This window comes from Leopardus geoffroyi, chromosome A3, assembly GCF_018350155.1.
Source record: "Leopardus geoffroyi isolate Oge1 chromosome A3, O.geoffroyi_Oge1_pat1.0, whole genome shotgun sequence".
NCBI classification, from domain to species: Eukaryota; Metazoa; Chordata; class Mammalia; order Carnivora; family Felidae; genus Leopardus; species Leopardus geoffroyi.
The window spans coordinates 42,977,765-43,005,359 of NC_059336.1; the positions used below are offsets into that span (position 1 = coordinate 42,977,765).

The 27,595-nt window shown below is 52.5% G+C and overlaps 2 protein-coding genes across 8 annotated transcripts in view; one reads left to right on the forward strand and one right to left on the reverse strand.

Moving 5' to 3' along the window:
• DSTN (destrin, actin depolymerizing factor) overlaps positions 1-8,695 on the forward strand; it is a 36,022-nt gene extending 27,327 nt beyond the window's left edge. The window contains exons 2-4 of the mRNA XM_045445370.1: positions 1,632-1,939; positions 5,188-5,264; positions 7,459-8,695. Coding sequence (XP_045301326.1) covers positions 1,632-1,939; positions 5,188-5,264; positions 7,459-7,568 — 495 coding nt within the window. The 3' untranslated portion in view covers positions 7,569-8,695. The remainder of the gene's footprint in view (positions 1-1,631; positions 1,940-5,187; positions 5,265-7,458) is intronic.
• A 5,330-nt stretch (positions 8,696-14,025) lies between these two features.
• The window catches only part of RRBP1 (ribosome binding protein 1), a 66,179-nt gene continuing 52,609 nt past the window's right edge, over positions 14,026-27,595 (reverse strand). For 5 of the 7 annotated variants that reach the window (XM_045445371.1, XM_045445373.1, XM_045445374.1 and 2 more), the window contains 13 exons: positions 25,069-25,159; positions 24,161-24,253; positions 21,699-21,956; positions 21,454-21,543; positions 20,656-20,748; positions 20,152-20,223; positions 19,489-19,584; positions 18,825-18,908; positions 16,976-17,083; positions 16,158-16,241; positions 15,781-15,879; positions 15,158-15,301; positions 14,026-14,602 (listed from right to left, as the gene is read on the reverse strand). In XM_045445371.1, the coding sequence (XP_045301327.1) occupies positions 14,564-14,602; positions 15,158-15,301; positions 15,781-15,879; positions 16,158-16,241; positions 16,976-17,083; positions 18,825-18,908; positions 19,489-19,584; positions 20,152-20,223; positions 20,656-20,748; positions 21,454-21,543; positions 21,699-21,956; positions 24,161-24,253; positions 25,069-25,159 (1,351 nt within the window). In that variant the 3' untranslated portion in view covers positions 14,026-14,563. The remainder of the gene's footprint in view (positions 14,603-15,157; positions 15,302-15,780; positions 15,880-16,157; positions 16,242-16,975; positions 17,084-18,824; positions 18,909-19,488; positions 19,585-20,151; positions 20,224-20,655; positions 20,749-21,453; positions 21,544-21,698; positions 21,957-24,160; positions 24,254-25,068; positions 25,160-27,595) is intronic. The other 2 variants (XM_045445376.1, XM_045445377.1) reach the window with 2 other exon arrangements.

The window sequence follows — 27,595 nt, forward strand, 5'->3', positions numbered from 1 at the left end:
TGTTTCGACAGCCTCACCAGCATTTGTTACTGCCGTCTTTTTTGTTAGTCCTAGTGGGTGTGAAGCAGTAGTTCCTTGTAGTTTTGATATATTTTTCCCTAATGGCTAATGATGGTGAGCACTCCTTCCAAGTGCTTACTGACCCTTTTTATATCTTTCTGGCAAAGGTCTATTCAGATCCCTTAACTTTTTTTAATTTGGGTTGTGTTTTTAATTTTTGAGTTATAAGGGACTTGTATAATATTCTGGATACAAATTCCTTACTGGATATATGATTTGCAAATATTTTCTCCCCGTATGTGGGCTGTCCTTTCATCTTATATGCAGTTTTATTAATCACATTACTTGACATTAATTTTGCATTGTTTAGTATTTAAATTCTGTTAAGGTCATAAATCTTGCTTTAGAAAAGCTAACATGCAAACCACAGTAGTTAATGAAGCATTAAAAATTATGGCTCTAGTGAAGTTAGTGAAGTAAATAGAACACTTCTTAAAGATGAAAAGATTTCAGCTTTAGATTTTTTGCTCTGAAGATTATGTGTAACTGCTTCCTCATTTCAGAATAGCAAGTATAACATGGTAAAAGGCTTATTTTTCTGGTCAGTATGATCTTAAACTGTCTTCTTTCTATAGCAGTAAACATTTTCTTACCCTTTTTTTAAATGTGCAATATAAAAGACCTATATCATTGTGTAAGCTTAAGATATACAAGGTATTGATTTGATAGAGTTATGTATTACAGTGTGATGATTACATTAATACCACTATCTTGTCACATAATTATCATTTCCATGGTCAAAACAGTTAAGGTCTAGTCTCAGTTTTAGTTACCCTGATCTTAATTTAAAATTTGAAGATTTTAGGGGTGCCTGGGTGGCTCATTCAGTTAGGGTCTTCATTTCAGCTCAGGTCATGATATCACGGTTGGTGGGATTGAGCCCTGAGTTGGGCTCTGTGCTGACAGTGCAGAGCCTTCTTGGGATTCTCTCTCCCTCTCCCTCTGCCCCTCCCCTGCGTGTGTGCTCATTTGGCCTCTCTCTTTCTCAAATAAATAAATAAATAAAACTTAAACTTGGGGATTTTGTGAGTGAAATCTTAAAGGCATATGACTAATATGTTACTGAATATTAATCACATGATTTTGAAATGTGAGTAGAACAAAGACCTTTTAACTCCTCTTTTATTAGAGAAAGATATGCTGGGGGGATGGGATTTTCCCAACCCAGCCATTCTGTCCCTCTGTTGTGCATTATGAAAATAATTTTGGGTATCATTAACCCAAACTGGGAGATGACTAGTCCCCGGCAGGGCTCTGAACAACCTCTTCAAAAAGAAAAGAATCCACCTCAAGGAAGCATCTTTTTCTAGGTTTTAGGGTAGGAGGGGTTGCTGTTGCTCAGTCTTCTCTTACTCCCATCTAATAGTGATGAATATTTTATGTATGTAATCTTTTTAAAAGTTCAATGCCTGAAATTAGTGATTACATCTTAGATTTTGTTTTTCTGTTGGATGATGAGTTCTTAAAAATTTGAAGTGCATGCCATTCTATAACAAAAAGTTACATAGTGTTTTTATGTTTGGCACAATAAAAGTTGTAAGCTTCCTTCTGATTTTTTCCCCCCCTTATAGGCCTCAGGAGTGCAAGTTGCAGATGAAGTATGTCGCATTTTTTATGACATGAAAGTTCGGAAGTGCTCCACACCAGAAGAAATCAAGAAAAGAAAGAAGGCTGTCATTTTTTGTCTCAGTGCAGACAAAAAGTGCATCATTGTAGAAGAAGGGAAGGAGATCTTGGTTGGAGATGTTGGTGTAACCATAACCGATCCTTTCAAGCATTTTGTGGGAATGCTTCCTGAAAAAGATTGTCGCTATGCTTTGTATGATGCAAGCTTTGAAACCAAGGAATCCAGAAAAGAGGAGTTGATGTTTTTTTTGTGGTAAGTATCAGAAATATCGAGGCTCTGTAAAACTCAGTGTTGATCTCTTATTGTTGGCACTTGGAGAACCATTTCCTAGGGCCAAAATGATTTTCAGTCAAGCTATTTGCAGTCGTTGTCATTTAGTTTTTATTTTTAGGGCTTCATAATGTCTTAGCTGGATTGATGTTTGTGGGATGAAAACTAAATTTTACTCTCTGTGTATTTGAAAGACTATGACTTTTATTAATTAAATTTTTTGGTAGGAGAAGGGACAGGAGCTAGATGTTATGCATTCTCTGAACTCACTTTTTTTTTTAAATTTTTAAATGTTTGAGAGAGGACACAGAGGATCCAAAGCAGGCTCTGCACTGACACCAGAGAGCCTGATGTAGGGCTCGAACTCATGAACTGTGAGATCATGACCCAAGCTGAAATTGAACACTTAACCCACTGAGCCACCCAGGCGCCCCTGGACTCACTTCTTATAAGTTACAGTTTCTCAAAAAATTCTTCCTGGAATCCTGAAGAGAAAGTTTAGCGCACCAAAATCCTTCTGCAACATGTCTTGCAGGAACCAACTCCTCACTTTTTAAATCACCCATCCTTGTCCCTCTGTGCTTTGTTACTTTTGAAGTCGGTACTGGTATTACAACTGTAATTAGCTCAGGGTAGCCACTAGCCACTGTGGCTAAATTTAAAATAATTAAAATTAAATACATTTTAAAATTCAGTTTTTTAGTCCAATTGCCACATTGCAGATGCTCAGTAGCCACATGTGACTAGTGGCCACTTTACTGGGTAGCACAGACAGGACAGTTCCATCATTGCAGAAAGCTCTACTGGACATTGTTCTAAATGGTGAAAAGGTGTTATAAAGGTGATTGATGTGGCCTTTTTCTTGAAAGGCTATTTAAGTTAGTTATTCTTGTCTTTTCAAGTAAGTTTGAGATTAAGCTTGAGTTGACAGTCACACATGTATGTCTTACTTAGTTGTATTATGCTACTGTCCTTGATAAGGAATTCTTACACAGAATATTCTCTAGCTTCCGATGGAAGGGGGAATGGTGACAGCCTTTGATTCTGGGGGAGCGAGGGTCCTCTTGATACTTTTGCTTGAGGCAGGGCAAGGCGAGGAGGGGCTTAGCTTTTAACTGTGTGCCACCAATGGCTTGGGATATGGAGCTAGGTAGTCAAAAGAATTCTGGTTTAAAAGGAACGTAACCCTAGATCACTCTTCAGTTACATTGCAGCAAGCCTTTATCGAACTTGTTTAAACCAAGATGCTGTGTGGATATAAATATGGGCTCAGGGTGCTTGTTTGGGGGCAGCTTTTTGTTCCGCAAGCCTGACAGCCACGGACATACATACGTAAGGATCGTAGCTAATGGGACCTCAGGTGAACGCATTCCTGATTTGAACTTTTATTTCTGCTACATTCCAGCGGTTGTGTTAGGGCCTGCGAAAACAGCTGTGAGGAAAACAGGTAAAGCCTCTGCCCTTCTAAGATTTATAGCTGAGTGGTAGAGATGGCAGCTAAAGGATTAGGCTTTTAAGTTGGTGCCTGTTTCCTTCCTTTGCGCTGTTTTTTCCCCTGGTGTTTATACTTTTTTTCCCCCACTGTGAATACAATACGTCCTTATTAAAGGACATTTGGAGAATATTTGGAAAGAAGAAAGGGAAATTCAGTGTTAATGCAGTGTTTTGTTTTGCATTGCTCCTTTAAGAAATTGTAAAATTGTATAGGAGTTTCCCACAGCAGGCTCTGTTTAGGGCCCAGGAAATGGCTCTTAAGGTGTTTTAAAAATCTGGTTAGAGGGCACCTGTGGGGCTCAGTTGGTTAAGTGTGAGACTCTTGATTTCCAGGATCCCACCTGCTTGGGATTTTCTCTCTCCCTCTCTCTCTCTGCCCTTACCCCATGTGTGCATGCACTCTCTCAAAATTAACTAACTACATATGTGTTTGGTTAGAGTAGAATCAGAACAGCTAATGCCTTTTCCTGTCCCTGACCTATTTTGTGTGAAGAAAGAACCCAGGTAACTTTGCAGCTCAAGCAATTTCCAGACCTGAGGTGGTGGTTTTGGCCCTGCCTCCCTCCTTGGAACTTCAGGTTGGGAGGAATAAGCACCTGAGAGACACACAGACTGCGTTTTCTGGTTCCCAAGGATGGAAACTGCCCGCTGTGGGAGGAGTGGATTAGGTGAGGTCCACACCAGCCTTTGTCGCTAATGGCTGTGGAAGACTGTCTAGAAACATGGCAGCTGAATGCAAGCATTGGGTGTTTAAAAGTATTTAACTGTACTCCATCTAGGAGTGTATGTAGATAGTGGGGAGTGGAGGCAGTGGGGCTTGATGGTATTGTGCGAAATGATCCATTCATGGACAAGGGGTTTGGATAGGATGAGAGTTTTCTGTCCATTGTTAATATTTCTATTATTTTTCTATTAATATTTCTGATAATATTTCTATTATTTTTCAATATTGCTGGTGAAGAGAGTGGTGAAGCATGCTTTCCAGTATTCATTCAAGAGGAGGGAGACACTAACATTTTTGTAAATACAAGATAATAGTAATATTGACAATTAAGGCATATTAATGCTGAATTGCTTATGCTTAAAAAAAATCCTTGTGATTTCTTTTACTATTTGAGACTAAGATGGAAAGCACATACTTGTGTGGTCAGAATTTGCCATTGGAATAGACGTAAATTAAGGGATTGGTGAGGGGTAAGAAGGGGACTTTTACTTTGTTTTCTAAAAAAGAATATATTACAAATAATCTGAAGCAAAAATGCTTAAGTTGCTAGCATTTCTTAATTCAGGGTGGCAGATACTTGATTTACAGATTATTCTCTGTACTTTTCTGTGTTTTGAAACTTTTTTTCTAACCAGAAGGAGTTAAAAACCTTGTATAAAGATGGTTGTAATTTGCCTGAACTTATTGATAAAAATGGGGAAAAAAATTTAAAGAAAACAAATTGGGTGATATAGTCAATTGACCAGTGTGGGGATTTTTTATTATGGACCGTTAATCTGATTTTAAATCAGTGGTTCTAGTTTGTTTCCACCTTAGTCAACCTGAGCCATTGTGTGTATGCGTGTCCATCATGACATCTCTAAGGAGGTGGGAAATAGGAAAATTGGGTAGTTAGTAAAACTCTCCTGGGAGATTCTGAGGACCGTCCCCTATCACTGATGCAAATGCTTAACACAGTGTAAATTGTACTTTCTCTAAACGTTTTTTCCATTTTTGGGATCTTTTTATCCAGGGCACCAGAACTAGCTCCTCTGAAAAGTAAAATGATCTATGCAAGCTCCAAGGATGCAATCAAAAAGAAGTTTCAAGGTATGGATTAGATTTACTTGCAAATATTTAGAGGTGTGGTGAGCCTGGAATTGGGGGCTGCATCTTTTCTAAGAAGCACCTTATTTCCTTTGGAGAGTCTTGGTGACAAAGAAGGCACGTGCTGCCTGGTTTGAGGAAAAACCTGGAAGACTGAACCCGGCTTTCAGCGTGTCTTCTGCCTTATGCTGGTCACTCCGGGTCTGAACAGCCTGTCTTGAAAACCTTATTCTCAGGGAGGGGTAGGGGGCACACACAAAAAAACCCCAAACACCTTATTCTCTGGACATTGCCCACACAGGACTTGTTTAGGCTGGTTTTAAACTAGTTTGGGATGCTGCTGAGTCTCTCACACGGCATGTGGAGATTAATTGGTTTGTGTTGGTCATACTAAGTAGTGAATTTATAGCCTTTGAATGTGTTGACATAATAAAGTTGCATAAAAGAGACATTCATAAATGGGAAAGGATACTCTGTCTCTAGCTTTACTTTGGAATGGTATGATTTTAGCTAATTGTCTCATCTGTGTCCAAAGGAAAGTGCCCTTCTTGAACTGGCCAGTTATCCCTGACTTGCCACTGGGTGAGTGGGATCCTGATGAGACGGCCTGACGGTACTTACTGCCTCCAGCCAGGAGGAAATGTTGGTATGATGGGAGGAGCATGGGGCAAATGCCCAAAGGCCTGCAATGAGGGCTAAGCTTGTAATCTAACTGCTGTGTGACCCTGGCCCAAACCGCTTAACCTCCTTCGACCTTGATTCTCTCCATAGCAGAATGGGAGGCTTGGTCTGGATTGTGTAGGCTCAGTTTAAGAGGTGTCCCACCACCTTCCTTGCCGTGGCTAGCTCCAAACAGCTGTGTGAGCCAAGGTCATGGGGCTTGGCCCAGTGTGGTTTTTGTTTGGTTTTACCATGGCTGGCTTCTATATTCTTGTAGTGGAACAGGTTTGCTCTAGCTTGTTTTGCTTAGGAAAACTCACTTCTTTTCTTGAAGCCTGCTGCTGCATAGTTCAGGCCTGTCAGATGTCAGATTCCACAGGCATTTGGGTTGATGTTGCTCTCCCCGCCCCCCCCACCGCCGGAAGTGTGTTCACTGGTTGGTTAACTGATGTTTTAGCGGGACTCCTTAACGTTCCACAATGCAACTGAAAAAGATTGACAATGGGTTCCTTACCGTCCTTATTCTGTGTTGCCTTTCAGTAAAGCAAATGGAATTGCTATATAGACTTGGCCTGGTGATGTTAAAGATGGTCACCTTGTTGCTTTTTTTTCTCTAGAGAAACCATTACTGGCTTTCCCTAGTCAGTCTAAGCGGTCCAAAGGCTGACCTGCTGTGCTTCCTGCAGCTTAAGAAATGGTCTTAAAATTATGAACAATCAGAAACAGTGCAGTTGCTTGAAAAACAGTAGCTGTTTACAGAGGAGCTACTGTATGTGATTCCCTAAGTGAGCTGATTCTGCAGCGTGGTGATGTAATTTTTCTGAGAAAGCAATCAGTAACACATTTTACATAGTTTTCATTGTGACTGAGTTCTTAAACGTATAGTATAATACCACTGGAGAGCTAACTTCTAGAGCAAAGGAGATGCTGGTTGTGTAAATACTCTTATTCTTCAGTGTAGTTAACTAAAATCAACTGTGCAATCAAAACACTGAATTCATATTTTTACTTACATTTTAAAAACCAAGAAAATTACTAGACCTGCTTTTTAACTTTTTATTGAAGTACAACGTAGCTATAGAAAAGTATGCATCATAAATGATTGTGGAACTCAATTTTCACAAACTGAACAAAATGGTGGTTTCTTGATTTAACAACCAGCACCCCAAAAGTCTCCCTCGTATCCCTTCCAGTCACACCACTTTCTTTTACTCCTTCCTCCACGTGGAGCCAGCACCCTGACTTCTAGCAGCATAAAATAGCTTTGGCTGATTTTCTGTTATACAAATAGAATCATCTAGAATGTATGTTTTTATAAAGTTTGGCTTCTTTTAGTCAGCGTTCTGTTAGTCTTTCATTTTGTCGCATGTAGCTACAGATTATTGATTCTCCTCACTGTGTAGTATTCTGTTGTTTGTATATACCACAGTTTGTCTATCCATGTTAGCGCTGGTCTTTTAAAACAGTTGCTGTCTTAGAGAAATAGGTTAAATTACTGCTATAATTCTTAAATAGAATTGTTGTTTTTCCTTCCTAGGCATAAAACACGAATGTCAAGCAAATGGGCCAGAAGACCTCAATCGGGCTTGTATTGCTGAAAAGCTAGGTGGATCCTTAATTGTAGCTTTTGAAGGATGCCCTGTGTAGACCATCATTCAGTGCCACAAATTGAAAGCTTCCATGTTTAATGTTATCCTCTTGCTATATAAATGTTTAGGCCAGGGTCTCACTGAGGGGGAGCTGTCTTGTCATCTGTTAGAGTAAATTAAATATTCTATAAACATGTGCAGATGGCCCTAAATAAATCTAAAATCTGAAGTTTTATTGGTGTGAAATTAAATTCTTATTGGCCAGATGCCTGTTTTTGATGGGTTGGCTTGTAAAGATTTTTGTTAAACTCATGATTTTTAATAATGCAGTTCACAGAACAGTACAAGGCCGTATGAAGAGAATCACTGCATCTTTGTAACCTCAGCAGTTACTTTGTTTCTTTGCTTAGAGAATTGGTCATAATCTGGTTATAATTTTGGCCCAAATTTATTCTCTCTGGAGCTAAACTGCATACTAGAAAATAAATCTTCTCACCATATGTAACAGCACTAATATACTAACTACAGTAAGACTAAGTCAGGCAGCCTTCTAATTCTAGCAACTGTGTGATGGAGACTGCCTCAGAATTGTGCACACTTCTAACCGGCGCTGATTTTGCAAAGCACTATTTTGAGCACGCGGTTGGAATACAGGAAGCAGCTCTCTGCACCTGCAGTAAGCTCTCCATTCGCTAGTTCGGGAGACTGCTCTGAGAGTGACCTTGCAACTTGGAAATAAAATCATGGTGTGTCCTCAGGAGAATGTGCAATACCTTGCAACGACTTCATTATAACACAAATTAGGGCTCCATTGTAATATACTTTGTTAATGAAAATGATAAAATGGTGTATTGACAAGCTGGGACACTTGTGACCTCCTTAATTGTGTCTCCTTCAAAATTTTGTTGCTTCTGGTACAGTAAAGTGTGGAAGAACATTAGGTACATGTTTATGCTGGGGCCTGGGAGAACTTCCAAATTTCGTAGAGCAGTTTGTGGATTGTATGGGAAATGGGGAGCAGGTGTAATGGATGACACCCACGGAAGCCACTACCTGATGACACTTGCAAGTGATTGTCCTTAACATCACAGGCATAACGACACTTTGAACGGTGTAGAGATGCACACTGTTGGACTTAGAAGTAGCAGTATTGGCTTTATGTAATAAAGGAAGCATTTTTAACTCCCTCTCGTGTAATTATTCACGGTGAATTGGGGATGGAGGACTTTGCCTTCCATAAGTGGGGTAAGGCGTGGAGGTTTGGGTATTTCAGACCATTAGAGTTAAGACCACAGTTCTTTCCTCCTCTTATTGGACGAGGAAGTTGGTGTAAAAGTTGGGAATCCTTTCCTACTCTAAATGTGTATTCAAACAGCAGGCTTATATCTCCTGATTTGTTTGGGAGACAAAAAAGTTACACTTAAATCAAAATACTTCTTTCAGAGTTGTCTAGGGGCACCTGGGTGGTTCAGTCAGTTGAAGAACATCTGACTCTTGATTTCAGCTCAGGTCATGATCCCAGGGTCATGAGATCAAGCTGCATGTTTGGTTCCAGACTGGGTGTAGAGCCTGCTCTCTCTCCCTCCCTCCCTCCCTCCCTCCCTCCCTCCCTCCTCTCCTCTCCTCTCCTCTCCTCTCCTCTCCTCTCCTCTCCTCTCCTCTCCTCTCCTCTCCTCTCCCTCCCTCCCTCCGTCTGTCCGTGTGTCTGTCTGTCTGTCTCTCACCCTCTGCCCCCTCCTCCACACTCGCTCTCAAAAAAAAAAAAAAAAAAAAAAAAATTGGTCTAGAAGACAGTGCCGGCTACTGGCTTACTGTTACTGATGGACTGCTTGTCATTCTTTCTTCCGGAGTTTCTTATTTCCTCTACTGCAAAGCAGTGCTTTCAGAGACCGTGTATATTAACAGCCCGCCCAAGAAGCATCACAGGCCACGGCTGCCCTACTCCAGAATCAGCCATGTAGATACAGCCAGGTATTTGGTCAAAGAGTTTTAAAAGAAGGAAGCTTTTTTCTGTGGTTTTAGCTTGTGACATGTGGCGCTACCTGTGTAACCACCCTTTCCTGCTGGTGTGTGTGCATCTGCGTGTGTGTTGGGGGTATGGGAGAGGGATGCATGGCTGTGGGAATGGAAGGATTTCAAATTGGTACAGGGATGTAAGAGAACGTAAACGTCTTCCAACACTCCACTCTTACACCAGAAATTGGGAAGATGCTAATAGTTACTTGTTATCTCTACCTAGGGGAACTTTTGAGAGATTCTTACTGGATTCCTGAGGTTGGGGCCCAAGAATCCTGCTAACAAGGACTCCAGGTAATTCTGATGCAGAATTAGAGTTTGAGACCTCAGCCAACACTGGTGAGGAGTAAAACTGGCAGGTATACTCTGCTCTCAGCAAACACATTTACATTTTTACAAGTGTAAACACATTACAAAAATGTGTTTGTGGAAAGCTGACTAAAGTGATACTCTCTTGCCCCGGGAAAGAAGCAAATAAAGCCATTGCTAACAAATTCAGAGCTTGACTGTGAAGTTCGTTCTTTCAGGGAATATTAATCCCTGAGAAAACAGCACAGCGACTCAGATAATAGAATTAGGCTCAGTCGAGTGGTTTCCTTTTTGCAGAACTGCCCAGAGTGCTGGCTTGTCCACACACACAGGAAGGGCAGCTTCTGTTTCTTGACTGGTTTGTTGCTCTTGGGACTAACAGATTGGATATGCCCAGGGACACATCACTTTCCCGTGATCTGGGCATTTCTGAAACACGGCAACACTCTCCAGACCAAGTTCCAGCTGAGCTGTAGCTAGAAGAAGGGTCATTATGGTTGACCCTTGAACAATACAAGTTTGCACTGTGTGGGTCCATTTATTTGTGGATTTTCCTTATGATTTTAACATCAGCTTTATTGTAAGAATACAGTGTATAATACACATACCTTGCAAAATGTATTAATCTGTTATTGGTAAGGCTTCACGTCACTAGGAGGCTATTAGTAGAGTTTTTGGAGGAGTCAAAAAATGTAATACACGGGTGCCTGGGTAGCTCAGTCGGTTAAATCCTGACTCTTGATCTCAGCTCAGGTCTTGATCTCAGAGTCGTGAGTTCAAGCCCCACGTTAGGCTCTTTGCTGGGTGTGGAGCCTACTTAAAAACGACAACAGAAAAGTAATACACAGATTCTTCACTATGCAGGTAGGGGTATCTTGCCCCTAACCCCCAAGTTGTTCAAGGGTCACCCATAATTGCACTGTGGCTGCAAGAGGGTGCAGTTCTAGGAGCCAGAGTTTTGGTGGAAGGAAGGCTTGTGTAACTTGAGCTGCATCTGGCCGGCCAGGTCTGCCCTTGAGACTTCCCCAGCCCCTAGCCAGTGCCCTTGGTAGGCAGCCCAGGAAGGAAAGTCACACAACTTCTACTGGGCAGCCCTGGGACTACAATTTAGATCTCTTGTTTTCTGTCCCTAAGCTATTCCCATTGTATCCCACGGGAGTTGCGTTTCTGACATCTGGAATTCTGAGGTTAATCTTGTTCAGTGCCAGGGATGAGACTGGAACTGGGGCAGGAAAGGGCGAGAGTTCTTTTGGGCTTTGAATCCTGTTAGACCCAAATCTGAAGGAAGCTTAGAAGACATTTATGGAGGGTGTCTGGTGGTTTCTAAAACCTTGTGTTTTTGCTGCCTACAGGCCAGGCATCCTGGTGTGTATACATTTTACTAAATATCATGCTGAGATCACCAGAGGAACTTAGTCACAAGAGTCGCTGCTGGCATGATGGGGCTCCCAGGTCTGGAGATGGCTGTTTATGGGCTGTGTGACCCTGGAGCTTCAGGTCAATTCCTGGAGCCTCTGAAGGGCGGGCTGTAGACTAGATGTTCTCAGAACTCTCCCACTTGCACTGTCGGGGGTCTCCGATGGCAGTGGCAGTGCTGAGCCCCGGCTGTGGCCTCTGCGAAGCCTGACCTAGGGGAGAGCATGGCTTCTTGTCAGCAGGCTGGCGGGCCAGCCAGTGCTCTAACCGAGCCCGGGTGACTCCTGCCTCCACATTGAACTTAGCAAGCGACTGCAAGAGCCGGTTGTCCTGTGCTGCACCGGTACTCCATTTGCAGGACACAGAGCTAGGAATGGCCGGGCTGATGAGCCAGGCTTTCAGGGCATCTGTGCCATGTTGACAAACACCAGGTGCCTATCAGCCTCCTGTTCTAGCATCTACCAAGGGTGGCTGTCTCTGTTATCTTCCTGAATGGTTCTTTCTTCCTTCCCCAGCCTGGTGATGGAAGCTTGCCCAGGAACAGCCCTGGCGAGGAGGCCAGGCAGAGGCAAACCCTATCAGGCTGCTTGGCGAACTTGGGTTCCCTTCTGCCGGGCCTCAGCGCTGCATGGCACATTTGCTGGGGCGTGTGGAGCGGAAGACTGACGATGGGCCCTTAAAGCCTGAGTGGCAGGTAGTCTCCGACGTGGCATTTTCAGAGCCCCCAGGGGCCCCACACCCTGCCTTTGTTTTACCTCCTCTTAACCGGTGGACACTGGGCCTCTTACCACGTGGTTTGAGCAGGGGGTAGGGCTGGAGCCAGAACCCAGGGAGCAGCTGCTGCCCTGTAATACCCGAAGGTGGCAGTTTGGTACCCCCAGGTCTCTCTCTGTGCCTTTCTTGCCCCAGAGCCCCCCCGTTCCTGTGCCTTCAGAGGGCATCTGACCCGCATAGGGGTTCTCAATTTTGCAGCATGGCAAGGGGATGGAACTTACTAGAAATGTAGGTTCACAGGGCCTGGTGACAATTCTGAGGCGGGCGTCCTGGCGCAGGGCCAAGTCTGGCCTCAGTTTTCCAACAGGAGACTGACCAGGGCCCCAAACCACTTGCCTTAAGGCCACCGTGTCAGCGGGAGGAGGGTTGTGACTCCCCCCATAGGGCCAGTCCTCCAGCACAGAATCCCTGCTCCTCGTGCACAGGGGACATGGAAGGTACAGTGAGGGACCACAGGTTTGGGGGGTGTTCAGTGGCCACTGTTCATGGGGTCCATGGACTCCACAACTCTTCTCCAGCTGGCCCTCCAGGCTGCGTGCTGCACTGACAATAAGGTGGATTTAAAACCTGCCTTGCCTTTTACCAGGTGAGCTTTCCCTTCTGTGGGGATTCTTTGGAAAATGGCGGGGCGGGGGCGGGCGGTATACCGCCCATGGGTTCTGAAAAGTTTCACGTGAGAACCAAGGGCAGGGCTGGGCATGTGGTCAGCATCAGGTATGACCAGTCACTTCAGTCTCCTGCCAGAAAGCATGGGCTTCCTCTTTCCACGTAAGCCCCCTCCAGAGCTCTAGACAGGTAGGATGGTCTCCTCTTGCTTAAAAATCTCACAGCCCCTACTGCCTTACCTTTTCGGACACCTTGTCCTTTGTAACCTGGCTCTACAAGGCCCCCTCGACCTCACTTCCTGTCCCTGCACCTGCCATCCCCTTGGCCTTGGGCCTTTCTCCCCTCCCCTGACAAACATCTCCTACCCTGGTGAACTCCAGCTTAAGCTCACTTTTCTGGGGAGCCTTCCTCAAACTCCCAGCATCCTTTATGCCAATACCATTGCAATACATAGGTGCCACGTAGCATGATTAGGTGGCCCACAGGAGCCGGGACCAGGTCAGGGTCCTGCAGATTGAAGGCAGTACTGCCTGGCCTCGGGAGGATTGCTCAGTGCGGAGGCTGCCGGCTTGAGAACATGCTGCCTGGGTCTCAGGGTTCCCGTGACGGCCACCCACAGAAGTGCCCTCTGGTGGGTTTGACTCCTGACATACGGAGGTCCCAAAGCAGGCAGTGGAGGCTAGTTCTTGGATTGCCCTTCTTTGGCACCCTCCCCATCGTGCTGGACCTGCTGTGAGGGTGTGCGCCCTCTCCCTAGCCAATCCAACTCCTGTCACAGGCCTGAGGCTCAGGACGGTGATGAAAGGGGACAGTGCTTGCTCGAGGCAACCCCTTAACAGGACTGGTTGATGCTGGCCACCAAGCCCCAGGCTGCTCAGATTCACCTGCTTGCTCCTGGCTTGGTCCCACCCATCCTGGGACCCGACCCCTCCAATCCAGGTGTTGCTCAAGCTCGATTCCCACTGCTTCCTCCAAGACCACGCTGCCTCCAGCCACCAGACACAGTGGGTCTTAGGATCTTGGCAAGTCTGGGCTGGCTGCTCCAGCTCTGGACCACACCCCTGAGGCACAGAAGAGCGTCCAAGCCTCAGTCAGGACACAGATTCCCTTGCTCGTTCACAGAGCTCACCCCGGACAACAGCCTAGGCCACCCGTGGCCTGCTTAGGTAGCCTCCGATTCTGAAGGGTGGGGGCAGCAGTCAGCACATCTGGCCACTGGGTGCCATGACCGGGAGAAGTGCTGGGGGAGCCCCAAGACAGCTGCAAATCTCCTGATTTCAGGGGAACCAAACAGCACGCTTGTTCTTCCCCTGAGGGAGACAGCCCCTCTTCGTTCCTCATCCTGGGCCCAGCGGCCAGCCCAGGGAGCCCCAGCAGACCAGACGAGACCGAAGTGCCGGGCGACAACGTTGGTTTTAATGGCATTAACATCCGGAGGTCATACATCAGTTCTTGCTGGCAACTTCTCCCAGGGCTCGAGGGGCTGCTGCCTCGCTGGGCCGGGCTGTGACCCTCCGGTCTGTCCCACAGCCTTTGAGGCTCCCCACCCGGCCCCGCCCGCCTCCCAGCCCCCAGCCCAGTGAGAGGAAACAATTGCACTGATTGACACACGGGTCCCCAGAGGCCCCAGCCTCCCCAGCTCACACCCTGGGGTCTGTCATGGAGCTGATAAGGGCTTTGGCGTCTGCTCGGTGGCGGTCCAGGCCTGGTCCTGGGGAATAGTGTTTATCAAACGTGACAAAGGTTCTTTTATAAACAGGGGTCTGGAAGATCTATTTCTGTGATTCTGAGAGACTCTCGTCTCTAATGGCTTCTCTCAGAGCTACTGGAAGTTGGGCCTGGATAACGCTGTTGGTTGGTTTATTTATCTGTAAGGAATGTGTAAGGCATTTTGGTAAGTTGAACAGTAACTTCTCTTCCCGCAGAGGAGACTCAGACAGAAGTGCCCTCCTTTGAATTGCTACTGTCCTCCTGCGAACAAAGGTGGGCAGACGGAAGGAGAGGCTGGGGTCAAAGAGCCAAGGCGAGCACTCACCCCGAACTCCTAAGGACCTCCAGTCACCCCTTGGGATTAACACCCCCCACCACTCCAATACTTTCAGAGAACACCCAGCCCAGCAAGTCTGGAAAACCAGAGTGGACTCCGGGGGCTGACAGGAGCCGGGGACACAGGAGAGGGAGGGCCCTGAGTTGGGTGAGGACCCTGGTCCCCCAGGCTGCAGACCAAGGACCTAGCTGGCAGTGGGGGCCAGAGATGTACTTCCCACCAAGGGGAGCCACAGGAGGGCAGGTGCTGGGCCCAGCAGGCTGAATGTCCTGCCACCTGCTTTCAGGAGTCTGTCCCCACCACTTCCGGCCCCCCAGGCCTGGGTCTCCTATCTATCCTGTGTCCTGGGAGTCCTGGGGCTCCCACAACCCCACCTGGCTCTTCCCACCCTGACTCCCACGGGGTCTGCTCTGCTCTGGACCAGGGCCCAGCTCCGGGGATGGGGCAGCCGAGGCCATGGTTAGGGCCAGGACACTCACTGTTCTGTCCAGCTGCTCCTGCAATTTCTTCACCGTGTCTTTCTCCTTTGCCAGCTGCTCCTGGGTCGTCTTTAAAAGCTCCTGTAATTTGGTGGCAGCGCGTCCCAGGTCACTGGTTAACTTCTTCTCTTTTTCTAGTCTCTCCTGTGGGTGGTCACAGGATCAAAGGAGATCAGCTGTCACGTGGCACACAGCAGAAAGACCACGTGGCTATATGCCCGGGAAGCCGGAGTCTTCCAAAGGCGGCGGGAGGATGTGGTCTCCTGGTCACCCAGAGACAGGTCTGTGTCCCAGCTACCAGCACTACCAGGAGAGCTTCCTATGACACGGGGCATGTCCTACGGCATACTGTGGCTAGCGTGACCGAGGAACTGAACTTCCAGTTTTGTTTAATGTAAACAGCCCCGCTGACTGGTGGCTGCTGTGTGCGACATCGAAAGTTTAGACATCCCGCCACCCCCATCACCACCAAATGAGGCTGGACCCTGCCCGAGGGGCCTCAAGATGGCTCCCACCGCACGGAGTGACAGTGGGAGATGGTGGCAAGAGCCGGGGCAGGAGAGGTGGTGCTCCTTTCCTGACCCCACCCTGAGCCCTGGAACAGACCCCCCGGGCCCCCTTACCTTCAGCCGCGTGGCCTCCTCTGCTTCTGAAGACTCGAGGGGCCCCATGCTGCGGAGCTTCTCCAGCTCTGTCTGCAGCCGACACGCCGAGCTCTGAGCCTTGGTGTAGAGAGAGGGCAGCGGGGCATGGGCGGGACGCCATACACACCCCACAGGTCCCACAGGTCCTACAAGTCCGCCTGGGGACGCCCACCAGGAGGGGATTAAGGCTGTGGCCAGGGAGAGCAGGCGGGACCCACACGCACGGGGCAGGGGACTGTGTGGCACCCCCCCCCCCCGCCCCCCGCCGGGAGGGACAAGGCCAGACCGCCTGGCAGACCCCGGCCCGCACCCCCACTGTCCCCGATACCCCAAGGGCTACAGAGGCAGGGCCTGACCTCCTCAAACTCGGCCGTGAGCTTCTGCCGTTGTGTCTGCTCGTCCTCCAGGAGGGCTTCCGTCCGCTCCAGCTGCGTCTTCAGCTGCGTGGAAACACCGCACAGACTGTGGGAACCCGGTGAAGGACCCCCTTGGGAACCAGGGCTCCTGGGCAGGCGCCGTCTCCTAGCTCCTTGCGCCCCCTCGGCCTTTCCCGGCCCCTGGCTGCCCACCAGCCGGCTGACAGTCGCTCCCACACTCCCGCTGCGGGGAGACGGTGCCTCGGCCCCCGGGTCCAGAGCCACCACCTCTGCCGACCTCAGACACCTTTCCTGAGACTCACGGCACAAGGAGGCCTCAGAGCCACCGTGCAAGTCCCAGCCCCACAGTGTCGTGCCCACCACTGCCACTCTGGTGACAGGCCCCCACCTCCCGCTGAGGGCTCGCAACCACAGCCACTTGGGTCCAGAGTCTGGAGGGCAAGCACCCTGCTGTGACGTGCCGGTGAGGGCCTGGGAGGGAGACCAGACTCCCTGACTGCAGGCCCAGCCGCCCCGACTCCCTCTTCTCCCCACTCCTGCGCACAACTGTTAAGATCCAGCGCCCGACCCCTCTCCGTCTGGCCCCTTCCCTGCCCCTTCCTCTGCTCTGGGACTTCCTCAGAACCTGGTGGTCCCTCTCGGGGCAGAGCGGGGTGGGGAGAGCAGGCGCTGGAGGCCGCAAGTTGCCAGTGTTAAGCCGGAACAGAAGCCTGCCGCCTTTGCTCTCCAACTGGGCTCGAGGGGGCCCACGCGGGCTGTTAATGACAGACATCTGGGGACCGGCTCACCGCCCTAACCTCGACAGGGTCCTGCTCTCCTGGGGGGGCCTCAGGGGGGACAGCCGGGGACCCAGCTACGTCACCATCCTCTACGTGGCTCTGCATCTCACTCAGCTGCTGCCTGACCTGAAACAGGGAGGGTGGGTTTGTGCAAATACACAGCCAGACACACGCCCACCGTGCCACGCACACACGCACAGGCCCCTCAGGAGGACGGCACAGGCTCTCCACGGCTGAAGCCCCTATGGGGGACCTGGTTTGGGAACTATGACCTCTGTCAGAGTCCCCACGCAGGTTCACTGGGCAGGGGGCCAGTGCCATGATCCCTCACCGGAGCCAAACTCTGAGGGGCCCACGCTGGTCCCATCCACGTGCTTTGCTCCAAGGCCAGCCGTGGAGCCCTCCCTGGGAGCAAGGTGACCCCTGATGGACACGGCACACACACAGCTAAGGAATCCAAACGGGAGGGAGAGGCGGTGGACAGGCTCTGCACAAACACTGCCTATGTCCCTGTCCCGGATTCCTTCCAGATGCAGCCCACGATTTAGGGCCTAAAAAAGATCACGAGAGGACACGTGCCTATCAAGGTCCCATCACACCAGAGCTCCATCGCTGGGAGCAGGTGACACACGTGGTGGCCCCCCAGGCACTGGGCCTCCAACCTGAAGCGGAAGCAGCATTGCCCATGAAGCGCTGGTAAAGGTTCTAGTCGGGGGATCTGGGTGGGCACTCGGTGCGAGCTCTCCAGCGGGCATGGATGGTCTCGGGCCCCATTCCAAAAGGCCCTGCTCCAAAGGGTACCCCTAGTGTGAGGGTACCCTTTCCTGCTTCTCTCCTTCCCAACACCAGCCCCCTAAAGGTGACCCCAAAATGCGCAGGCCTTTGATGATGAGGAATTTGGGGATCTTCTCTGCACACGACCTCAACTGGGACAGCACCCCTAAGGCTGGTCGCCTAGACCCGGCTTAGGTTAGCAGCTTTCGGGCTCAGGTGATTTGGCATGGATGGCACCTGCCCTCTAGTGTGACAGTCCCAGGTGAGGCCCTAATAACCCGAGGGGCCCCTGTGGAGTCAGGAGCTCGTGCCTCAACATGGATGCTGCTGTGAGAACGCCAGCACCACGGACCAGACCTTCCGTCTCCTCTCAAAAAACCAGGCACGTGTGTTTGTATCCAAGATCTACCAATTTCTAAGTGTTAACAGTGAATTCAAGGTGCGAAGAAAGACCACAGATCCAACGGAATAGGCTGTGGCCTCCGGGGCCACGGCTTGTGGCTGTAGTCCCACAGCTGGGACCAGGACGGGGGAGGCCTGACTCCGTGAGGCCTCACTGACCTTGCTGGGCGGCAGGGAGCGGGGCAGCTGCCAAAGCAGACAACCCGAGGTCACCTGCACGGCAGGGAGCCCCACACAGCGGGAAATGGCACCCCCAGTCATCCCCCTGCCTCGGCGCCCACCCATACACTTGACTGAATGGGTCTGAGCCACTGCTGAACTGAGAAAACACCCGAGGGCCACGGAGGGCGAGGTAGTGCTGAGCCACAGGGCTCACGGAGATTTGAACTTCCCAGAACCCCTGCCCTGAGCTCCCAGTGCCTTTACGGGGCCAGGCCGCACCAGGGGACGTGTGACTAGAGCTCGAGCACTGGCCCTGGCAGCCACACGCCCAGCTCCGAGTTCTGGGCCAACGCGCAAGGAGCCCCTTCAGCACGGCTGATCAAAGCCGGCCCCAGAGGTTACACTGGGGCACACCCCACTCCACCATGCCGTGTGACCTTGCACGGGGTGGAGAACCACGACTGGCCGATGAACCACACACATGCACACATGCCCTGGCACCGTTCCCCTCCCGTCCACGCTCACTCACCAGGGCGAGCTCATTGCTTTGTTTCTGGGCTTCACTCTTGGCTGCATCCAGCTGAGACTGAGATTCTAATAAAAGTTGCCTCAACTTGGAGAGAAAACGAATCCAGGTGATGGGGGGAAAAGGACAAAAGAAAACCAGTTCCTATGAGTTAACACCTACGCACACAAGCTGCTCCAAGCCCTGAGAGCATTCCGGAGCAGCGTGGGCCTGGCAGGGGCTCCTCGGCCTCCCCAAACTACAGTTTCTCTCTGAAGACGTGGGGAAGACAGAATCCACTACAGGCCTGTCTTGGATCTTGGTTTACAGACCATCTTATAAAATACGGCCAGAAGTTTGAAATCAAACCAGGACTGGGGGGGGGGGGGGGGGGGGGGGGGGTGCCGCCTCTGAACAGTCAGTAAACGGTATCAATCAGATTTAAGCCCATCTGCCTCTGAAATGGTGTCCCCGAGCCAGGGAAGGAAGTGGCCTCACGAGGCTGTCCTGCTGTATGCTTCCCTGCTGGTGGCACGGTCTTTCTGCCATTCGCCCATGAAACCCCTCTCAGGTCAGCTGGCCCACGGCCAGGGCAGAAGCCCGAGAGCCCAGACTCTGAGTTCCTATTAATGAGCACCACGGGAGGAGAAACCCAGGACGGGCTGGAGACCTCGCCGGGCAGACTCGCCCCTGCCACCTCCTTGGCGTAGCTCTGGCACTTGGCGCTGGAGGCCGCCATGTGCTTCTCCAGCTCTGCTTCCAGATGTGAGGTGTGTTCCCGCACCTGGATACACACACACACACACACACACCACAGGCCTCAAGTGGGCCAGCAGGAGGCACTGACCACGGGGGACAGGGTGACGGGGCGCAACAAGGCTGGCTGCCCTGGGGTAGGGGCTGGGAGACTTTCCGTGGCCTGTTGGCGATGGGCCAACCAAGGACAGGCAGAAATGAGTCCCTGGCAGCAGAACGCCGTCCTGAACTCCAGCACTCCTGGGCCCAGATGTGTTCCAGACTCCACGGTGGGGAAGAGCTTTTAGATTTCCTTGTTAGGTGGGCACCAGAGGCCCCCTCCGCAAGGCCAGGGCTGACCGTGTCTGCAGAGCCCTGGGGCCACCCGGCGCCCCTCCCACGCCGCAGACACTGCCGTGTGCCGGGGCCGGGCATCCCGCACAGGCCCCCCGCTATCTCGGGCCGCTCTGAGGTGGCAAGTGGCTCTCAAGAAAGGAAAGCAGGACAGACGAGATCTCTCCGCCCCTCTCAACACGTGTGGTCCATGAGGGAGAAAGAACTACGGTGGCCTCTGTAATGAGGAAAGCAGCCCTCTGGGCAGAGCCCCTGCGCCTACCTGATCTGAACTTTCAAGTTCTCCTCTCAGCTTCTCTACGATCTCTTCGAGATGTGTCACTGTGACCCGTGACTGCAAAGCAAGGGCAAGGTCCCATCAAATGCGAGCCCCTGGGAGGGGACGGTCCCGGGATGCGGTGCCACGTGTCCCTGGACCCGAGCAGGATGGGGCCCCCTCTCCCAGGAAGCCCAGTGGTGCCCGCCCACCTCATGCATGACCAGCAGCCTCTCCCTAGGGTAGGGGTGGGGGTGCCCTGGAGACGAAGAAGTCGGCGGTCACTCCGTAATCAACACTTTATGTGGCATCGCCAATACCCAGCGCACTCGCCTCCTGTCTCCTAGGAGACCCACGCGACCCCATCGGCGCTCCCCCTGGTTTTGATGAATTCTGATCTAGCTGTGGGCCTTTGGGAAGTTGTGTCTGAATTCCTAGGGAAGGCGGACCCCCCCGGAGCGACGCCCAGGTCACCGGTCCCAGGCCAGGGTCTCAGGGCCCTTCCAGTACCTTCTGGAGCTCCTCCTCCGTGGCGCTCACTTTGGCCTTCCACACCTGCTCCTCCTCCTCCACACTCCTCTGTAGGTCCTTGAGCATGCCCTCCTGGGGGAAAGGGACACTGAGGCGGGGCCCCTCTGCCTGTAGACCGCACCCCCATGAACACAACCGCAGCCTAGTGCCCCTGGCTCCTCTGGGATGGCTGCCTGGCTGTCAGCGTGGCCCAGCTCTGACTTCGTCATAGTTGTCACATGGGGAGGAAGGCGGGCCACAGTCCCGGAGTGGGGTCTCTGGCCAGTGTGCGAACGAAGGTTATGCATGGGCCATGCAGGGGAATGAGGTCTGTGACCCGAAGGACACCACCAGGGTTCTCATCTCCGTTGGGTTTGCCACCAGCGCTGATCTCGGGCCTGGGACGGGGTCGGGCAGGAGGTCTAGACCTAGTGTGGCTCCGGCAGTCACATGGACAGTGGCTGCAAGCCCGCCGTCAGCCAGATGCCCACCTCTTCCTTTCCCAGACTGTTCCGTGTCCCGACTGTCTCTGCACCCCCAGCTCCAAACCCGCAGCCCAGCCCTCTCCTCCGCTCAGAAGCAAGGAAGGCCTGAGCACCTCCTTCATCCCCTTTGGGGCCCAGGCAGGGGCAACAGCTCGCCCAAGGGCGCACAGAGCCAGAGTCTGAACCCAGGGCTCTTTCCCCCAGGGCCACTGGCCTGCCCACTGCCTGGAGGCTCTGAGAGCTCTTTCCTGGCAGCCCTGTGAGGAACACCCAGCCAAGAGCCTTGCCAGAGGCCCTGCCTCTCGCACCCTACCGTCTCCGCCAGGATGGTGCGGTACTGGTCACACTCAGCCTGCAGACTGTTCTGGGTCTCCTCGGCCTCCCTCAGTTTGGAGGCCAGGTCCTGAGGGCAGAACAGGGGTCTGGCTAGCCAAGCACAAAGGTTTCGCCCAGCTGCCTGATGAGGCAGCTCCGGGCACCCTCCCTTCCCAGCGACAGGGGACAGCAGAAGTGACCGCGGCGGCCCTGGCAAGGGTGTGTGTCGGCACCCGTGCTTACCGAGGAGGGCTCTGTGCTAGCTGGCGGCGGCTTCAGCAGCTCGGGGCCCTTCTCTCGGAGTTCCTGCAGCCACTCGGTGTAACTCTGCCACAAAACACACGAGGTAGGGCCCGGAGACATTTCCTGTGGGCAGTGGGGTCCCACGGGAGCCACCTCGCCTCCTACCTGGTGTGCCGAGCCGGAGAGCGCTGGCAGCAGGGCGAGCAGGGCTTCCTTGGTCTGTGCCTCGGTCAAGCTGAGCTGCCTCTCCGATTCCTCCTAGAGCAGTGGTGGGTGGGTGGGGGAGGGCAGCATTCAGTTGTGACACTTAGGGCAACCCCAGGGAGTGTTCCTGGAGATGCCCAGTCCCCAGCTCAGCTCTTCGGGGGAGGAACAGAATCAAAGGAGAGGATAGGTAGCTTCCGTGGGACCGAAAGGGGCGGTGGAGTGGGGGCTCAACCTCAGCAGCCAGGCTCTGGCCACCTCGGCTTGCGCTGGGTCAGTCCCGACAGATCTCAGTGCTGACGGGGAGACAGCAAGGTGCCCACGTGGCAGGTGCAGGCTCCTGACACCCCCCAGCAGGAACCTACCCACCATCGGTTCTGAATTTTGGAGCTCTCCACATGAGCATGTGCGTGCTCCTGTGTGCGTGTGGACGACCAAGCTGCTGGGGGTGGGGGGGGAGGGGTGGGTGCTGAGGGGGAGGCAAAGGACAGGTGAATCTCCCAGCAGCCACCACTTAAGGGCTATTGCCAGCCAGGAGCAGCGGGGATCAGGACCCCCACTCTGCAAAGGAAGGGACCCACCCAGAAGGGCTAAGGGCTTGGTTGGGGTCCTGGCTCTTCTGAAGCCTGACTCACACTGGCTAGGCTGCCAGGCCAGACCCCATCTGCCCTCCTTGAGGCTCCCACGCAAAGCGCAAGGAGGACCCCGGGGAGGTTTCTGGCTAAAAGAAAGTCTTATCTAGTATCCTGTGCCCAGTAGGTTGAACCTGCTGCTGATGGCATGGCTGGAGACCTGAAGGTGACACTAGAACTCTGATTGGATCAGGACCTTCCAATGCTGTTCTGGAATGTGCATGACAAACAGATGCCCTGTCCGCCCACAGCACCCATGTGATCTGTACTCAAGTCTCAGAAGTGGACCCTTCTTGGCTCACCACTGATGCAAACAACGCTGCTGGTCGATGCTGGTGGCTTGCTCTGAATCCTTGACCTCATGACCCCATTCAGGCCCCCTGGCCACGTGAGTCCCAGGCAAGGGCCAGAGGACCCAGAGACCAGCTCCTATCAATCTGGCTGCATGACTGCAGATGACATCTCTCATTACAGCTCCTGCATTTGCCACAGAAAAGCCACAGGCTTCCAGGTCACCTCCGAGGAGTCTAACTACAGCTGTTGACCCGAGGCCACCCCTCCACCTCCTGCCTTGTCTTGGGGCCTCATCTCCTACAACCCTCAGGCTTCCTGGAAGGCTCATGAAAGTCACTGCAGAGCTCATGATAACAGGACAGACATTCCTTCTGCATGAGCGAGGCTGGGAGGGGAGGGCTAGCTGCCCCGGGGCCTTTCATCAAGGACTGAAACGGGTGGCAAGAGGGGGTGGGTGAGGCCTCCCATGGCTGCCACTGCAGGCCACGTCCCCAGGCCAGAGCTCAGTGCTGGCTCCTGGCCCAGGGCTCCAGAGGCAACGTGGGGCCCCAAACATGGAGACACCCACATTCCGCCGAGCTGGGTGGCACAGATCCCGGGACCTATAGACAGCTTGCTGCTAAAGACAACTTTCCTTCTGCTACTTACGGTAAAGATCAACCACAGGACTTACTGGGTCAGGATCTCATGGGCCCCAAGAAAGTGGCCAGAGAGAAAAACAACTTGAGGACAGCCAACCTTGGGCTCAAAGGCAGTGAGGCCAGAAGGGCTCATAGCCCCATGGCTGCTCAGTCTCTGCACCCTAATGGCAAAAGGCCCAGGTGAGAAAAAGCACCGGGGCGTACATTCCCCGCTTCACCTTAAGGAGAAATGAAGGAGAAGGAGGAGGAGGGTAAGGGGGACGATGCAGGCGCACAGGGCACACTGTCCGCTGGCCTCGGGGCCCCCTGGCACGCATCTCTGAGGGGCCCCCTGGCGCGCATCTCCGAGGGGCCTCCTGGCACAGATCTCTGAGGGGCCCCCTGGCACGATCACCGAGGGGCCCGCTGGCACGGATCTCCGAGGGGCCCCTGGCACGGATCTCCAAGGGGCCCCCTGGCACGGATCTCCGAGGGGCCCTTGGCACGGATCTCCGAGGGGCCCCCTGGCATGGATCTCTGAGGGGCCCCCTGGCATGGATCTCTGAGGGACCCCCTGGCATGGATCTCTGAGGCTCCGAGGCCAAGGCTGCTCTGCACGCGGTTTGTGTGTTTTGTGTGGTTTGCTAAACCACACAGTTGCTGCCGACCGAATCTTGACCAGCAGGGGAGTCTGCATGTGTGGGACTCTGACCTTGGCCTGGGTCAGGGAGCGCAGCTTCTCCTCACAGGCTCTCTCGGCCGAGGACAGAGCCTCCATGGCCTTCCAGTTCTTCTCTCGGAGGTCCTGGGGGCAGAGGCAGGAGAGGTCAGCGGCCAGGGAGGGTCGGCTGCCCACACATCCCACCCGGGATGCCTGAGCCGGGCTCAGTAGCAAGGGAGAACCCTCCCCAACCCCACTTGGGACCCCAATGGGGAGACTGCCAAGGGACAAAACGTGCTTTATCTTGGCACACGTCACCTGGTTCCTCTGGGGCAGCCCGCTAGGGAGCGGCCGTGGCACCAGGCCGTGAGGAGGCTCCAGCGTGAAGGAGAGAGAAGACAGGGTCGGCTGGCTCCTCAGAGAGAAGCAGCTCCTGTCACCACCGACCCCTCAGCTGGCTCTGGCCGCGCCAGGCACAGGGAGGGCCAGGCGGGGCTCCCGGGGGAAGAGGAGACGGGGGAGCCAGGGAGCCTGGGCCACCTGAGGAGCAGTGAGGGGCAGCCCGGCAAGGAGGATGTAGCGGGGGCTCCGCACCCCCTGCAGAGGAAAGGGGCTTCCATATCCCCTTCTCCTGACATTTGCCTCCCTACTCCAAGGTGACCATATGACCCAGACCAGACCAACTGGTACATTCTGACCCCACCATGGGGTGGGGGTAAGGGGGGGCAGGGGGCTCCATGCTTGGGCACGTGACCCAAGCCGATGGGAAGGGAGTCAGCTCTGGGCCTTATGACGGACCCAAAGGGGAAAGGAGGCCTCACCCAAGCCGCCAAAGGCAGGCAGGCTTCCAGCCACGAACAGCACGACGGGACATAAAGGGGTAGCCAAACCCTTTCCTGAGTGGTTAGGGGTGGGATTCCCACAAGGCCAGCCTCACACCCACGCTTCTCAGCACTCACATTGTTCTTCACTTTCTGCTGCTCAACTGCCTCCTTGAGCTCGGTGGCCTCCTTCTCCAGACACCGCACCTGGGACTCCAGCTCCTTGAGGCTGAAGGGAGACAGTGACGTCACTGCTGCACTCCAAGGGCCGCGCCACCCCAGGTCCTGTCTCGGGAGTGCCCCTTCTGCTGCCTGGACACCTACCCGGAGCCACTTGGCTACGGGTCAGTCCCCTCCCACTGCCCCCAATCACATCAACAGAGCACAAGCTTTCAAGGGGAGCCCAAGGAACCGCCTCGGCCCCATCCTCTCCACTCATCCCGAGTGCCCAGGGGGCTGGGTGCAGACCCAAAAGGCCACCAGAATTATACCTGGTGACACTGGCTGCTGGGATTGAAGAGGTCAGAGCAGCCACAGTGGCCAAAACAGGGATGTATCCCAGACAGTAGGGTTTGGGGGATGCTTTTTCTTCTACTGAACGGTAGGTGGCTTCTATTCAACCTGGTCCTGCTCGGTCCCCACAAAACATGTCAGCTGGCCCTTCCCTATGGCCACAGCCACACCTGGCCCTCCGAAGACATGGGCTGGGCCTTCTCAGAGGTCGACTGAGCTAGACTCAGGTGGTGTTGTCACCTGCACACCCATCGAGACTCCGGACGCCACTGCTCTCAGCAGCTCATGACAGGCCAGCAGTCTCTGCAGGGTACAGCAGGACCATCCTTTGTCCAGAACCTAACTCTGCTGAGACCCAAAAGCTCCTCCCTCAGGCCTGCGCCCGGGCTCTGGGGAATCAGCTCCGGGTGACGCCCCAGATGCCATGGGGTTGGCGAGATGTCAGTCCCGTCTCCACATTCAAGAGCCTAGTGGGCTTTGACCACCCTCATCTTCCAGACAGTGAGAGGTTGACGCTGCTACAGATGGACTAGCTGTTCTGAGTCACAGGCTTCAAACAGGGGCTTTAACATGTTGGGTTCTGCATTAAACTTTAGGGCAGCGAAGACCCCAGGAACAGCAGGAACAGGTGAAATCTGAAGTCCAGAAGTGATGAACTTGGAAAGAGGTCCCCCACCCATGGATGTGCCCACCAGAGGGGGCTGCCAGCAGTCTGGGGGAGGCGGATGGGGCCCTGGCCACTGCCAGCCAGATGAGGACATACACATCTGCATTTCTTTTCATGGGCCGCGGTCAACAATGTTTTTGCAAAACACCATTCTCACGCACCTTAGGACTGAACAAAACAATTGTGAGCGTGGGCCGCTAGTTGCCCCAACCACCCTACCAGGGAATGGGTTCCCACCGTGGCAACGCCTCACCTCGTTACTCTCAAAACAGTTTTGGTCAAGGCCTTGAAGTCAGTTGTTGACTTCTTGGGGGGTGGTTTCAGGCCCAAGGAACCTTGACCTCACCCTTAAAGCTGTACCGGTGTACCGGGACCCCTCGCAGCAATTCCCTCAAGCACCGCCCCCCCGCCCCCCCCCCCCCCCCCCCCCCCCCCCCATGCAAGAGCCTGCCTCCAGCAAACCACCACATGAGCAAACCCAGGAAGGCAGATGGCAAGGACACACTGACAATCAGCCCCCTGGCGCCCGCTGCCTGGGTTCCAGAACATCTGGGTCGGATCACTCATCTCCACCCAGAACAGGATGGCCAGACTTAGACACAATTTCCAGATAAATTCTGAAGGAAATTTAAAAAACCGATTTCTGCCAAACACATCTGCACAATGCAAAAAATTAGAATGAACCATTATTTGCGGTGTAACTTTGATGCCCCAATAATTTGCTCTGTAATCCAAGAATGTGATCTTAAAACACAAAAGCAAAAAAAACCCTCATCAAACACAACCTCTCTACTCCAATAAATACCAAGAGAAACAAAATTCACGTGAACTTTCTGCAAAGTAGCACAGTGGGAAAGGAACATGGAGAGTTTGGTCCTGCGTCTCCTGCAAGGCATTTTGGGCCCTCTGGCTTCCTTCCTCAGCTCCCAAACCGCTAAGCCTGAGGCTAAGAAACATGGACCACGGGCCCGAGGAGGCGCAGGGGAGGTGACTCACTGGTGGCAGCAGCCAGAACAAGAGAACCATGTCAGCTGATGGTCTGGGACATGTCTTATTGTCTGCATAGGGACAGAGGACACCCTTCATGCCTCACTCCCCGTGACTATCCTGTGGAGCCCTGGCCACAGCAGCCAGGACCCTCTCCCAAGCCTGTGGACATCTGTTCAGGGACGCATGCTCCAGAGGTGATGGTCCCAAGGACTCTAAGTCCCCTAACTCAAGCCACTCCACCCAAGTATTGGCTCCAGCCTTTGCAACAGCAAATAAACAGTCCCCTAGCACAGCCTCGTGCTGGGTCACCAATACCGAGAGCGAACAAGGTCTGCCAGCAGTGAAGTTGCCTCGCGGGCAATCCTGTGACTTGGGTCAGCTCTCAACTGCACGGACATCGCAGATCTGTGCAAAAAGCTGGAGACCTCCTGGGTTCTCTAGATGGGTGTGTAATCACGGCTGCTATCTGATTTACGATCTCAGTCCCTAAAAAAC